A 15,111-nucleotide genomic window follows, 5' to 3' on the forward strand; every position below is an offset into this window, starting at 1 on the left:
TTCAAGAAAGACGATAGGAGAAGTGACACGAACCTACTTGGTTTATAAATTTCAACTTAAAGAACAAAGTTTTAAAAATTTTAATATGCCAGGAAAGCTGCTGTGTTTGTGGAAAAAAAAAATGGATTTTGTGTATATTATGTATTCCAGGCATTGTGTGTGTGTGTATGTAATTTAGCACTCAGAACACCTATTGTGATAGTAGTTTCCAAATAAGTATCGATGTTCCCTCTGAAGATGGTCCGTAAGGATTGAAACATGTAAGGGTGCTGAGTTTTCAAGTGGTAAAATTTAAATAGTCACACTGGACGGACTTGTTTTATCTTTGTAATTGTTAGTGTGACGGACCAGAATGTAACACATAAAGAAAATAATAATAATAATAAGTACTATAAGGATCGTCCTTGAGTAGCTGGTAAAGTTCTTGACCATTAATGGAACCGAAATATTAATTACCATATTGAAGGATCCTATCCAGGACTGGCTAAATCCAGTCCATACATCCGTACCATATTTTTCTGAGACCCATTTTATTATTATCCTTCCAAATATACGAGTACCTGGATATCCCAAACGATATCTGTCCTTTAAAGTTTTGAGCAAAAAAGTTGTATACATCTCTTGGTGCGCTATTCCTTCTCCAAGTTTTTTTTTCATTCGCTTAGTGGGGGGTGGAGTCCAACGGGGTCCACTCGGCACGGCGGCCACTGATTGGCCTATTGTAGCCTGCCCCGGGTGATTACGACGATGGAGAATTTTGTGGAATGAGGATTGACAGAGGGAAACCGAGGTACTCAGAGAAAACCAGCCCCAGCGTCACTTTGTCCACCACAAATCCCACTTGACCAGACCCCGGGATCGAACCCAGGCCACCGCGGTGGGAAGCCAGCGACTAACCGCTTGAGCTATGGCGCGGCCTTTATCCAAGGTTACTTTGGTTCTAAATTCTGTCCTTTCTATTGGAATGTCATTGTCTTCGAGTTGCTGCTCAGCATATCAGAGAATTTGTGTTCAATATGTTCTCTTCAAGTACAAATTTTCCTTCTGCTAGACGCTCTTCAGCTGCTAATGTTGTCTGTAGAGTTGCTGACATATTTGGAATCAACGGTTTCTCTTAATCGTATTTTATTATGGTCCTTTCTCAATTATTAAAATACTAATTGTATTCAAGATGAATGCTCATACATATACGTATACACATATAGCATATATAAGGACACACATAATTTTTCTCACCACATGATATTTGGCGTGATTTCACTAGTTGAGTTTGGTCTTATGGTCCAAGTGACACAGGTCGCCTTGTTCTGTCTTCTTTCTTTGTGATTTTCTTTCTTTCTTTTGCTGGTGCTTACTTTATATCTGGACTTTGGGCTCTTGAGTATGTACTTAAATAAGTAAAGAATTGAATTTCATCATTATCAGAATATTATTATTGTTCAGTTGTGTTAATGTAATTATAAAATATACTACACAAGTAGGAGTATTAGTACATAAGGCACAAAGACGCAAAACAGACAGTAAATTAACCTTCAAGGAATACATCCTGTTGTGTTATTCTATAAAATTACTTTTAAAATTGTTCCTGTCTTAACACAACAATATCAAAACTCACATTCATATGAGACCATATACAGAGCGCAATTCAGGAGTTTAAAAATGTTCGTTAATGGCTCCTAAAGCCATTATCCGCCTGATGATGGCTTTAGGAGCCGAAACATATAGCGCAATGTAAGAACACGAGATCAATAAACGCATTATTACACAGCGAATTGTGTGAGTTTTGGTGGTTGTTGCGTTGAGACTTACTTACTCTTACTTACTCATGGAGCTGAACCCTTCTTGAGGACCCGCCAATTCTGCAGCTACTCAAGGATTTCCCAGCATTTTATGGAACCCGAAGGTTCATTACCGTGTTCACAAGAGCCCTCCATTGGTCCCTATCCTAAGTCAGATCAATCCAATCCATACCATCCCGTCCTATCTATCTAAGATTCATTTTAATATTGTCCACCCACCTACGTCTTCATCTTCCTAGTGATCTCTTTCCTTCTGGCTTTCCCACCATTCTCCTATATGCATCCTCTTCTCCCCAATTCGTGATACATGCCCCGCCCACCTCATCTTCCAGACTTGATTATTCAATGTGTCGAGACGGGAACAATTGTAAAAGTAATTTTTAGTACATTAACAGTGTATTATGTTTAGTTTCAAACAATAACGAAGTCACCTCATGGCGGTCTGGTTTAGTCCTTAGATCGTTAACTGCAGTCCATTTGGGTTTTATTCAGTAATGGGGCACTATCTGAAGGACGCATAACCCCACATGACTCACAGATCGCGAGGAGTGGCAGGCAGTGTGGGATGTAAAGCAAAATGACACGCAGCGCGAGTCACGCAGAGTAGGTTTAATGCTTGTGAATGAACCGTGGAGGAGCATCCTGATGAGACAGGAAGTTGCAGAGCCCGAGATCTCTTCTCTCCTCTTTGGAACTACGCATCATTTGGTATTCAAATGAATGAAGCAGAGTTGCCACAACTACATATCTGTCTATCTATGGCTCTACAGCCCTTTGTTGGGCCTTGGCCACTTTTCAGTTTCTTAATCCTACACACTGTCGGTAGGACTCCTTTGACAGGGGATCAGCCCGTCGCGAGGCTTCTACCTATACACAGGGCAACACAAACACAGAATAAAACAAACAGACATCCATGCGCCTAGTGGAATTCGAACCCACGATCCCAGTGATCGAGCGGGCGAAGAAAGTTCATTCCTTACACCGAGCGGCCAGTGTGATCGGCTATAACTATATATATAGCAGCTAAAAGAGTCAGTACGTCCATACATTTTTCTATCACGAATGTGAGAACTTACTACTTTCTCCTCTCAGGTAACTACTCACATATATAAAACGCATGTTTTAGAAACCGAACGACACCGAGGAATGATTAGCAGTCCTGCATCATATCGGGAGGCCCCCAGCGCAAATGTTTTCCAGGCGAACTTCTATCCCAAATGAGACGTTTCGTGGTTTTTCTCAATCATTCCAGCTACATGGCGGAACACTAACTTAAAATATCTAAGTGGAGGTGGGAGGGGCTTCCGTTTAGAAGATGTCCGGAGATGCGCCCTAAATTAGCCCTACTATAGGAGGGACACCTTGGCAGAGTCACACTGATGTAGACTGCCAACATTACCATATCATAATGTTTCATCATTAGTTGCATTCTCTTTCTGAATCTTATGCTAATACGGATTTTACAATATTGCAACTAGGTGGTCATGTTCACAGTTCTGAAGTTTCGTGTGCTTTCGTGTTTTGACTTCGGGATTGTCCATTTAAAAAAAAAGTTATTGTGTAACGCAGATCTTCGTGAAATATAGTTTAGTAGTTAATTTCGTATTGTGTTCCAAAATAAATAATTTCTTATAATTTGATACGCACAAGAGATAAGAAGTTTTTGAATGTTTAATTTAGATATATTTAAATTTACGTGCCCTTTACACTCTATGTTTGGACAGAGCCTTCTTCTTCTTCTTCTTCTTCTTGTTTTGTACGTTTATCTATAATGTGCTCCTTAGTTTAATTAAGTTAAGCACTTTCTTTAATATCTTAAATGGGAATATGCAAAGAACTTAGAATTAAGTTTTTTGTGCCTTTGTTTCTATAAATCTTAAATTCTGGAATTAGATGAACTGCGCTCACGGGCTGTGTCTTCTAGTGTGCTTCTCTATGCTCCCAGATATTTTGTCCCTTGAAACATATTACTTTATGAATGTACAGAATCGTTTATCAGTAATTGGATGTCTTCTTTTTTTCTATTGAATCCGTTTCTAAATACAAGTTTTTCGGTCTCATCCATTCTCATATCAAATACTATTTGAGAGAAGAAATTGAAGGAAGCGTGACCCTTATTGTCCTGTTTGTTTTGCAGTGGTGATCGTAACATTGGCCACAGCGTGCTGTGTGCTCTTGATTACACTATATGCCTGTGTTGTCTTCTCAGTGCAAGTGAACAGCCTTCCTGAGTGGCAACAGGACAACTTTATGCTTGAAGCAATTCCAGGTATGGCGGTAGATCAGCGATAGAAACAGTCTGATTTCCGTTATGGAGTGACAGAGCTTTCATTTGTTTTTATTTCTGGATTCTGGGACACAAATATACCTAGAGTTTACAACGGAAGAATGACAAGAGAAAGAGGAGAATTCTTCAGCATATTTGTGCAGTGAGATTCTAAATGGTAACATTTCTCGAATGATCAAAATATTTTAAGGTTCTGTTTTCCGTGTCAAGCTTGTTCCGAGTTGTAAGTTACCTGTTATTGCTTGAACTGTAGATCTGGATATACAGAAGCCCGATTAGAGCTTTTTATGGTCGGGCGGAGAGTAGTTCTTAATGCATGAGTTGTCTTAGAACTGTCAATAGGCCCATCTACCACGTAAGAGCCTTTGCAAAAATAAAATATTAAGTTATCTAAAGTTCTTCTTTTCATATTATTTTAAATCTGCATTTTTACAAAGAATACATTATGGATTAATTCGCAATGGGAGAAATGGAGGAAAATTGATATATAGCCAGAATAAGAATGTCTTTGTGCTTGCAATGCGAATTATTCGTATTTTAGACGCCTAGAACAAGAAATATATCATGAAATTACAACTGTCTGCTATATTCCACTAAGCAGTCCCTTTATTTTTAATACTAGTGGGGTGGGACTAAGTCCCTTTTACTGCGGCCACTTCTGGCCTATTGTACCAGCCCCAGATGATAAGTGAGGGTGATTGTGGAGCAATTGGTGGAATGAAGATTGGCAGGGGAAACCGAAGTACTCGGAGAAAACCTGCCCCAGCGCCACTTTATCCACCACAAATCCCACTTGACCAGACTCGGGATCGAACCCGGGCCACCGCGGTGGGGAGAAAAGCGACTAACCACTTGAGCTATGGCGCGGCCAGGTAGTCCCTTACAACAGCAACACGCATAACTGGAGTGTTAGCTATAACGGAATTCTGATCACGCTAGCTCAGTTGAGTCTATAGATCGCACCACTTAGCGCCTACAATGAAGTAACAACATGGCATTTAACATATCCTCGTTGCTTCCTGTGTGTAAGTTACGACGATCATAGGGGTTTCCTTTTTTCATTCTTTGTTTATTTGCAGTTTATTTAACTGAACTCTCAGTAACTCTGAAGTGTCTAATGACTGGGCTGTAGAAAGTAATAAGCTGGGAAGCGGTATAAGATATGATCTCAATATTTTCTTTGAAGGTCTGAGAAAACCACGAAAACTTCAGTCTGCCTAGTATATGTCAGGCAGAGTTTTGAACTGGACACCTCGCGGGTACAAGTCAGAAGTGTCATTGCTTGAGCCAACTTGCCTGGTACCGACTGTTAGTTTTATGTACGTTGTTGCTTATGGCCTAATATTTAATTGTTTGCTGGTATATAAGCCTACACGTAGGCCTAGTGATAATTTAGAGAATAAATTGGAGATGGTGATCTTTTTGGAGGGAACCTGTGAGAATTCATTTTAAAGGGCCGTAGGATAAAGGTTAAATATAACATGAAAAACCAGTAGCAATATATGAAGTATGTGAGAATGAATTACGGGTGGGCCTTAATCGGTCCTGGCAACACGATCATCTGTTATCCATTGTGCAATATGACGTATGTAAGTTATACAGAAAATTGGTAAGAAATTCCGCTTTCGTTTCGGATCCAAAAATTTCTGCTTATTCCTTGAATGACAGGTCTATGAAGGCGATATACATGTTCATATGTATACCCACAAACAGATAGATAGATAGATAGATAGATACATAGATAGATAGATAGGTACGAGTAGATAGATAGATAGATAGATAGATAGATAGATAGATAGATAGATAGATAGATAGATAGATGGCTGGACAGACAGACAGGTAGATAGAGGAATGGATGGATTAAAGTTTGGATCGATGGTTGATGAACCATTGGATGGATTGCTGGATGGATATATAGATAAATTGAATAGACTGATAAGCCCTAGATAAATTTTAAGTATACATTCTATGTGTATCGAAACAAGAAATCTCAAAATATTTATTAAGAATTATTTGTGTTTCTAGGCCTACGCTATCGTCCCAAGCAGCCAGACAATTTTGCAGCTAGCACCTTGATAAGTTTCGATCGAGACAACTACACGACGTGGACCAGGATCATAGACGACTTCATTAAACGTATGGCACTTGTAGTAGTGGAAACGTAATTCTTCCTTTACCCGGAGCGCACATAAAAGTTGGGACCATTCCGCTCTGGGAGGGTGCACGCTCGGGGTAAAAATGTAAAGCTGTCCCTGTATCAGGTCGTGAAGACCCATAAGGTTGTGAGAGGCAGAGGCTTCCACGTCTTCTAGGAGGCTAACAGATGGTGGTAAAGTTGTCAGACTTACGCCCCTGCCACCTTCTACCGTCCAGGAGGATTTATGTTACTCATTTCTGTTAGAGGGTGAGTCGACCACAGGGCCATAGTGCAGCCGGAAAGATTAGATAAATTGAAAACAATTCGCCTCATCGGGACTCTAACCCGCGACCTCCCGGCTTGTAGCATAATGCCTCAACCAACTACGCTACCGCAAACTCCAAATAAAGATAAAGAGGATCTAAAAGAATAAAAGAACTCAGCTTCTGGCTTGTTGATTATTTTATTGGTGTCTGCAATAGACGTGCCCTTGCATAATGAAATGTATTATACAGTATAAGGAAATCGACAATCACAATATTTGATTTAATATTACAATATTAATATTGTAATATTAAATCAAATATTGTGATTGTCGATTTCCTTATACTGTATAATACATTTCATTATGCAAGGGCACGTCTATTGCAGACACCAATAAAATAATCAACAAGCCAGAAGCTGAGTTCTTTTATTCTTTTAGATCCTCTTTATCTTTATTTGGAGTTTGCGGTAGCGTAGTTGGTTGAGGCATTATGCTACAAGCCGGGAGGTCGCGGGTTAGAGTCCCGATGAGGCGAATTGTTNATATAATTTACACAAATTAATGGACTTTTGACGATGATCGTAGGAACATTTTTGGTCCTTGCAAGATAATCTTGTGTTTGCTGCCTTCGAACATCAAGTAGAAGATTATGACGCTAATATGCATATGTGAATTTTAACATTTACTATTGACGTTAGTGTTCTAATTGTATCGCTTGTTCCAATTAGCCAACTTAAGGCTTAGTAAGCTGATCCTTAACTTACGCATGCGCGAGAAAAATAGGTTCCCATTCTCCCTGAAAATTCCTATATTCATTCTGAATGTCCCTTTTTTAGCATTCGAAAATACAGCAAAGTTTTTCATCGACCCATTTCCTCACTCTTCTTCCTGCTGTCCTATATTTGCTACGATGTATATACTATTTTATAATTCTTATACTAGTCTATTTCCATCTATTTTAATGCTTGAAACAACATCACACATTTCCACAGAGTTGAATAATGAAAAAATGCGGTATGTCACGTCCTTTTAATTTCAGTACTGATAATGATAAGTTAGAATGATTATCTGTGTCTTGCAGTGTATTAGGCAGTAACACCATAAATGATGCATACAAAGAGATGCGAATGTTATCAAAACAGTTATAAGAAAAAAGTAATTTGAATATTTTCAAACCAACCGGGGTAATATTTCTGTCACTGGCGAGAATATTCTTTAAAAATACAAGTAGAATAAGGTCCATTATAACATATTGCATGGTAAGTCTCAATATTTGTGTACACTGTTTTCAAGACCACAGGCGAAAGATGGAATTTTTCGCTCTTCATTCAATATGTGAGACCATTACGTCTAAATTTATAGTAGGCCTACAAATCATTTTTTTTTGTTGTTTTTTTTTTTTTAATGGAACTTGTGCAATGAATGAAAGGTAGGTATTTTCCCTGTTCAAATTATCCGATTCGGTATATACTGTTTTGTCAGGATTGACAAGCGTAATTCAGATATAAGAAACATAAGAACAAAAAATATATTAATGGAATATTTTGCAGGGAGTGGTACGAAATTAACCCAAATATCTGTATTCTGCACTATTGAGGGACTACGATAGAGACTACTAAGTTGTATCTGCAAAACTTTTTCCACCTATGTCTCAACATAATATCGCCCCTCTCAGATTCAGAACCATGCTAACATATCTGGCACTATCTTCTCTCAGCCGTTTGTGATAAAGACGTACATAGTAGCTGTGGCAGTTCAAATTTGCAGAGACTGGTGAGCAGGAATGTACTATTTGTTTCTTCATAGCATACAAGAATCCTGACATGGTTCCTGGGGGTGGCAAGAGAACAGTGTATTGTGACTATAATAGTTCTTCAAGAGATGACATTTGTTATGTGGATCCGAAGGAATGGCGAATTTGTAATTCGGAATCTCGGTACGGTTATCACTGGGCATCTCCTTGCATATTCTTGAAGCTAAATAAGGTGAGTGAGAAATATAGTTTTGAGTCATTATGTAAAAGGTATCCATAACTATATTAGAGATCTTAGTCCTTTTTAAAGGAGGTAGAAGACCCAGTAAAGTGAAGTAATTTGTGACAAGTTATTATTTTTGTTATTGTTGTTATATGCCTCTCTCTGTTGGAAAGCACTTAAATAAAGCGACCTATTGAATTTAATTATTACTTCTACTACAAATGCAGTTTGTAAATGTACAGATATCTTAGTAACTCATGTTTGAGTGTAAGAAGCCCTATCTGGTTCACTTTCTTTCGTTTCTTATTTTTATTCTGTTATTTTTTTTTATCCCGTTTTTACCTTATTGTTGTTTTTTACTTTATTCGTGCTGACTCGCTAACTAGCCACTGGCTATGGAGCTGAATACGTAAATAAAGAAAGAATTCAATTGAGTTAGTAGTAGTAGTAGTAGTAGTAGTAGTAGTAGTAGTAGTAGTAGCAGTACTAGAAGTAGCTTGTATGGTATTGGGCACACTATTACAGGCTTGTCGACCGAAATTCGGTTTTCGGCATGAGCAGGGATTTTTCTTTTCGCCACCGCATTCAGGCAGGTTTACCCTACCTCGGTTTAAACCTAGTTTTTGAAATTATTGTAGACTTTAAAGGATGTATATATAAGACCTGGAGTTGCACTTTACTACTACTACCACCACCAGTACTACCACTACTATTGCTGCTACTACTACTACTACTACTACTACTACTACTACTGCTAATACTAATACTATTTCCATAACTACTACAGCTGCTGTTATTAATCTTTCTAGATTTACAACTGGGTGCCTGGATATTACAATGACACAGCGTCCCTTCCTGAAAATATGCCTAGAGCCCTCAAAGAGCACATCAAGAGCATCGGGTCACATTATCCTCCTGCAGTAAGTTAATGCCAACAGTAAAGGTACTAGTTGGACAGTATCATCTACTTCGATCATAAGAAGGCTCCACTATGTAGTGACAAAATCCTAATATAATTATTTAACATTTTATTTATTTCTGTGTTTTTCGTCTGCAATTCTCTGTCTCTAACCGTTTCGTATTGTCACCTATTCGGGGTTTGCGTGGCTAATAATAATACGTTCTGAATTAGATGACTGGATTTATTGACACTTCTTTACAACTACAACCAATTGTAACAGCTCACAATCAATGGCTGCTTACGACTCGCTCCATTCCTAACTGGACTACGAATATCTTCTCTTCCACTGCGAAGAATGACGAACGACGAATCACTGCTCACACATTGAAATCCTTCTAAAATGATTACGAGTCCTGTCCGACGAATGCTTTCTTGATTTACGAATGAACTCTCTTTTATAACTTCAGACGAACCGACGAGAGAGCACAATCTCGAACAGTTAGTTGTTATTCTCCCGTTGTCACGGAAATGCCTTGTTAATATTCGTTGCCGTGGAAACTTGTGTCAGTCCGTGGCAACGCTTTGGCCAGCGTGTCCATTGCAACAGGAATCTGTGTTTTCTGAACCGTTGCCTACAAAATGGTCACATTCGTCACAGTATAATACCTACAAATCCTCGAATTACTTGCCTAAATTTGTCTGTATGATGAGAGTGTTATGTTGGTGCAGTGGTTTTAGTCCTGGTGGGAAATATTTTCATATAAAGGAATTGAAAATAATGGTGTTAATGTGCATAATGCCGGTCGCGGTAGCCGAGCGGTCTAAGGCATGTACTGTCTTCACTCGCTTGGAAACCGCGATCGTAGGTTCGAATCCCACTTAGGGCATGGATGTTTAGTTTGTGTGTGTGTGTGTGTTTTTTCTGTTTGTGTACAGGTAGAGACCTTGCGACGAGTCGATCACCTGCACAAGGGGTCCTACCGAATGTGTAAGATCTAGAAAATCCGAAGTGAACGGAGAAGTTCATGGAGGTAGGCCTAGGCCCACTGGGGCTGTAGTGCCAAGGAGAAAAAAAATGTGCATAATGCACTAACTTGTGTCATTTAGACGCTTATTGTTCTATGTATGTTTTCTTATTATAAGCCAAATAGTGCCAAGCCTGGTTCGATTGAATACAAACCACGCCGTGAGGTAGGGCCATATTGACTACAGGACAGAATGTCTCGATGAAATATTCGTATCATGATGCCTATTGAAAACAGAAACACTTAGAATTTTGGGGGTAATTATTTTTAAATTGAATATCGGACAACAGAGATAGGCACGTTTCTCTCTTAAGATTGTTGAAGCAGATGATTCAATATCTCAGCAAAAAAATTATAACCAACAGGAAGCCTCATTACGTCGTTAGATTTCCTTTATTATTGACTGGAACTGGAATTTACTGTTAAGACGCACGAAACTTGTTTACCACCTTCCCCATAACAATGTTAGAAGGGAGCGCTAAATATTTGTTTCAACTAACACAATTTTTTAAGATTTATTTTAGCTAACAGGCATTAATATTTACTTCGAGTTTAATTATATTATTTCCAGTTGAACACTGTATGGGTTAGCTGTGAAGGAGAAAATCCGGCTGATGTGGAGAATAGAGGGCCCATCCAGTACATTCCTCAGCGAGGGTTCCCAGGTTATTTCTTCCCATTCACAAACAAGGAAGGTTATCTCAGTCCTTTGGTCGCAGTTTGGTTTCGAAGACCCACCAGTAAGTATGAGTTTTATCTAATGCTGTCGTCGTTGTTGAAAAATAAGAAAGAAGAAGCACGGAATATTTCGTATAAGAAGGTGAAACTCTGAGGGATTTTACACAGTTATTTATTTTTTTCCCTGTAGAGTAAATGACACAACTGTAATATTACGATAGCATGAGGAGACACACGAGAAAGTTTACTTCGAATTTCCTTGAACAAGGGACGCCATTCTTATGTGATTCTTCTCCTTTTAACACCTCTATTTCAAAACACGATGCATTGTTAAATTAAAAATGCAAAACAATTTGTTGTGCGACATATTTATTACAAATTAACAAAATAATAAGGAATTCCTTATTTTTTCAACGCGTACAATTCTTCATAACGGTAGAACATATGCTATCTATTGGAAGGAGCTGAGTTCACAACCTACACATCTGAAAATAATAGGAACATGTGATATATACCACACTATTTCCTATACTGGAGCGCACTGGTTTTTGTCTTAGAATATGAGGATCCCTTCTGGCCTATTCAATAAAAATTAAGAGATTAATGTTCATATACTTCGGTGTCTTCATCAGCATTGTCATTGACATTAATGCCACCAGAATAATAGTTTCAATACAGATCATTTAAAAAATGTTTACTTCATTCCGTAGAGCTAATTCCCGTTGTTTGTGCCTAAATTCAAAGAGAACTGTATGTTTCTCCATTCGCAAAGCATTCTTCGCTCATTTTCAACTTTGATGAACTATCACTGCGGAAAATATTTATTTACTGCAGCATATAAATCTCTTAAAAAACGAAATTCGAATGCCTTGCAGTGGTAAGGTTCTAGATTCCTTTAGTCCCAGTCTTAGCCGAGTTATCATCTATACTGACAGAGGAATCTTCTGTTTTCCCACTGTCAGTCTGTAATAAGTAGGCATCTTATAATCCCATTGAATTGATGTGCATTCTGCAATCGTAATCTAATTATATTTTTCTCTTCAGTTTCAACTGCGACTGCAGATACGTAACCTGAAATTTAATCCAGTTTATTTAGAATTCCTTCCCCAGTTTGTGCTCTTTTCTTACAATCATTATTAATAATGAATTCCAAATTTCATTTCTGAAATACTTTTCTTGAGACATTTGATCACATTATTAAGTAATACAGTTTTCAAATTTATTACATAGTACATTCTTTTTTATGCGCGACTGCTTGTTCCATATAGTCGCATGGAGCCGCGGTAGCTCAGTCGGTATAGCGACTGGCTACGGATTGGAAGACTGAGTGGTCGGAGATTGAGTCCCGGTAAGGTCAAGAATTTCCTCTTCTACAGATCGTCCAGACAGGCTCTGGGGTCAACCCAACCTCCTATCCAATGGGTACTGGGGGCTCTTTCTCCGGGGGTAAAGCGCCCGGGGGGTGAAGCTGATAACTTGTCTCCAGCTACTACCGGGATAAAGATAACTATAAATCCACCCCAGTGCTTAATTCGTTGAGAACGGGCATAACTTTACCTAATCTCTATATATAGACGTTGAAGAAGCGGACGTAATGAGCGACTGGGTAAAATTGCGAAATGACCGTCACAGGTTGAACTGATTGCCAAATATTTTTAAAATTATGGAATGAAAGAGTGTGAGATTGGAGAAATGCAGAGGGTCCATGGAAGGGTTGGGAAATTTCATAATTTTTTCGGAAAACCCGAAGAAAGTAGGCCATTTAGTAAACCTAAGAACAGGGGAGAAAATATTATTAGAATAAATCGTGTATAGAGTGGATTAGTCTGGTTCGGGATAGAGACCGATTGGTAGTTCTCATGAAGAAATAAATGAACCTTCGGATTCCACAAAGAAAGGGAATTCGTTGACTAACTGAGCTACTATCAGCTTTTAAGCAAGAATTTTTGTCCACGAAGTTAAGTATTTAGTTAAAATATCGCAATTAGTAGCAAATATATCCCAACTAAGAGAGGATTCTCCTCAAAAATTGAAAGCTTTTGTCTCGACGAATGGCCTGAATTAAAACTCTACAGACTTAATTTCTTCTACACCGTGTATAAAATTTCAGATCGTACCTCACAGGAAACACTTTACATCTCCGCTACAAAGATAAACCGGTTAATGTAATTTAGGAAAGCAAGCCTTATTTATTGTGAGAATCCTGCGAAACACATTCTATTGCCTGAATACAGTGTTTCAATATGTCTGGGCAAGTGGAGTATATAGAACACTGTGTTTTAAAGGGTTAAATGTTAATATTTATCTGAAATATCTTTTATTGTACCTGAAATCTAAATTAACGATGTTCACTACTTATTTACGCAATTAATTTGTGTCTTATTATGTATGTTGTGCTTGTAAAATAGGTTCGGTTACTGTTGACAAATAATATCCGCTTAACGACTTCCAACTGTAGGATTTTTGCTACTGCCCACCCCTCTGAATGACCTCTAAGTACATCACAAGACAGGAACTTAATTTGTTTCCAGCATATCTAATCGTTGTTTCACATTCCTGCTCTCCCGAACTATGAATCACACGATGATGCAGCAAACAAAGTCACCGATGACGGTGTAGAAAAAGTTTAAAATTACTCCGTTACGCCGTCAGACTCATTCGGAGTTCTCAGGCGAAATATTGTGCACATATCATACCTGTATCTGGGTACGATCCGACGAGTGAATGTTTATATAGGGCTGTAGTTAAGAACGTGTCTTTAATATCAGTTTGCTGTGCATCCTTTGAACAAAGTGCATCAAATAAACACAAGACCTACTGGGATGACTCACAGTTCTCCGTGTATACCGTATTTACGCATGTATAGGCCGCACATTTTTTGCCAAAAATTCAAGAGGAAAACTGGGGTGCGGCTTATATTCGAAATATTCGAAATCACACTTCATTTAAAAAAATTATATTCATAATTAGTAATACAGGGTGTTCTACTCCTGAAATAATATTCCAAGAAAATTATTTTTTCTATAATTTCTGTCTGAAAATTGTGCTGCGGCCTATACACGCACGCGGCCTATACATGCGTAATGACTGGAAAAAAGATATCTGAAACTGACGGATTCTGATTAAATTTGGTTTGCACAACAATATAATCGGCGAATTTATCCTAATCGATTTTTCAGAAAGCATCTCAGGGAATGAAACTACTAGTTGTACATGACATAAAGTAAAAATCATATTAAGGTACACAGTTATTATAAAAAATATTTTTGTTATATGAGACATTTAAGAAAAAAACAGGACGAAATAATTTACAATTATTATGTAGTATGATGTCTGCACCATACTTCTCAAGGAAATAAAGAGGAAGGAAGAAACATCGGAAAACCACACAGTGCTGAGTTTTCGTTGGTTAAAGAATGCAAGGGGCAGAGGCCTTCTTGAGAAGGCGACGGCTGCTCCCTTGTCAAGAAATTCTCCATCTTTTATGAAATTTGAAGGTCCATTGCAGATTCCTGAAGGCTCAGCAACTGAACCGTTTCCTACTATGTGTAGCAGTTTGCAACATCGTGGTTTCATTAAGGCTATAAGTCGTCAGCCACTGACGAAATCACAAAACTGGAGTATCGCCCTTCGTCTGCTGTCCGGATTATTTGTACAACATTATAAGTAGCTGTTCCTCACCCAGGATATGTTTTCTCACCTTGTCTATATCACAGTATAGGTTCATAGTAGCAAAAATTTTAAAGAAATTATGCTCAAATTAAAAAATAAATTTGTATTCATATGACTGGAAAAAAGAATGGCCGAGAATTAGGAATCGAATTTAAGAGTTTTGTAGCAAAATCTACTTATTGCTTTAAAATCCTCGGCTGACATGCATGCTGGCCAGAGTACAGGGTAAAATTACGAGAACTTACCATTTCTGAGTGATATCTATTGGTCCGCGGTAGGAACCAGGTAAGAGGGAAGCAGGTCACAGAATAGTTACAGTTTTAGACACGTAAATTGAAATTCGTAACTACCCCCCCCCCCCCCCACCTGCG

General features: G+C 38.3%; 1 protein-coding gene across 1 annotated transcript in view; it reads left to right on the forward strand.

Moving 5' to 3' along the window:
• LOC111872187 overlaps positions 1-15,111 on the forward strand; it is a 45,010-nt gene that overhangs the window by 29,215 nt on the left and 684 nt on the right. Inside the window, exons 12-16 of the mRNA XM_033754639.1 lie at positions 3,937-4,068; positions 6,112-6,222; positions 8,295-8,473; positions 9,274-9,384; positions 10,962-11,130. Of these exons, the coding sequence (XP_033610530.1) occupies positions 3,937-4,068; positions 6,112-6,222; positions 8,295-8,473; positions 9,274-9,384; positions 10,962-11,130 (702 nt within the window). The remainder of the gene's footprint in view (positions 1-3,936; positions 4,069-6,111; positions 6,223-8,294; positions 8,474-9,273; positions 9,385-10,961; positions 11,131-15,111) is intronic.

Source organism: Cryptotermes secundus, unplaced genomic scaffold, assembly GCF_002891405.2.
Source record: "Cryptotermes secundus unplaced genomic scaffold, Csec_1.0 scaffold828, whole genome shotgun sequence".
Lineage (NCBI taxonomy): Eukaryota > Metazoa > Arthropoda > Insecta > Blattodea > Kalotermitidae > Cryptotermes > Cryptotermes secundus.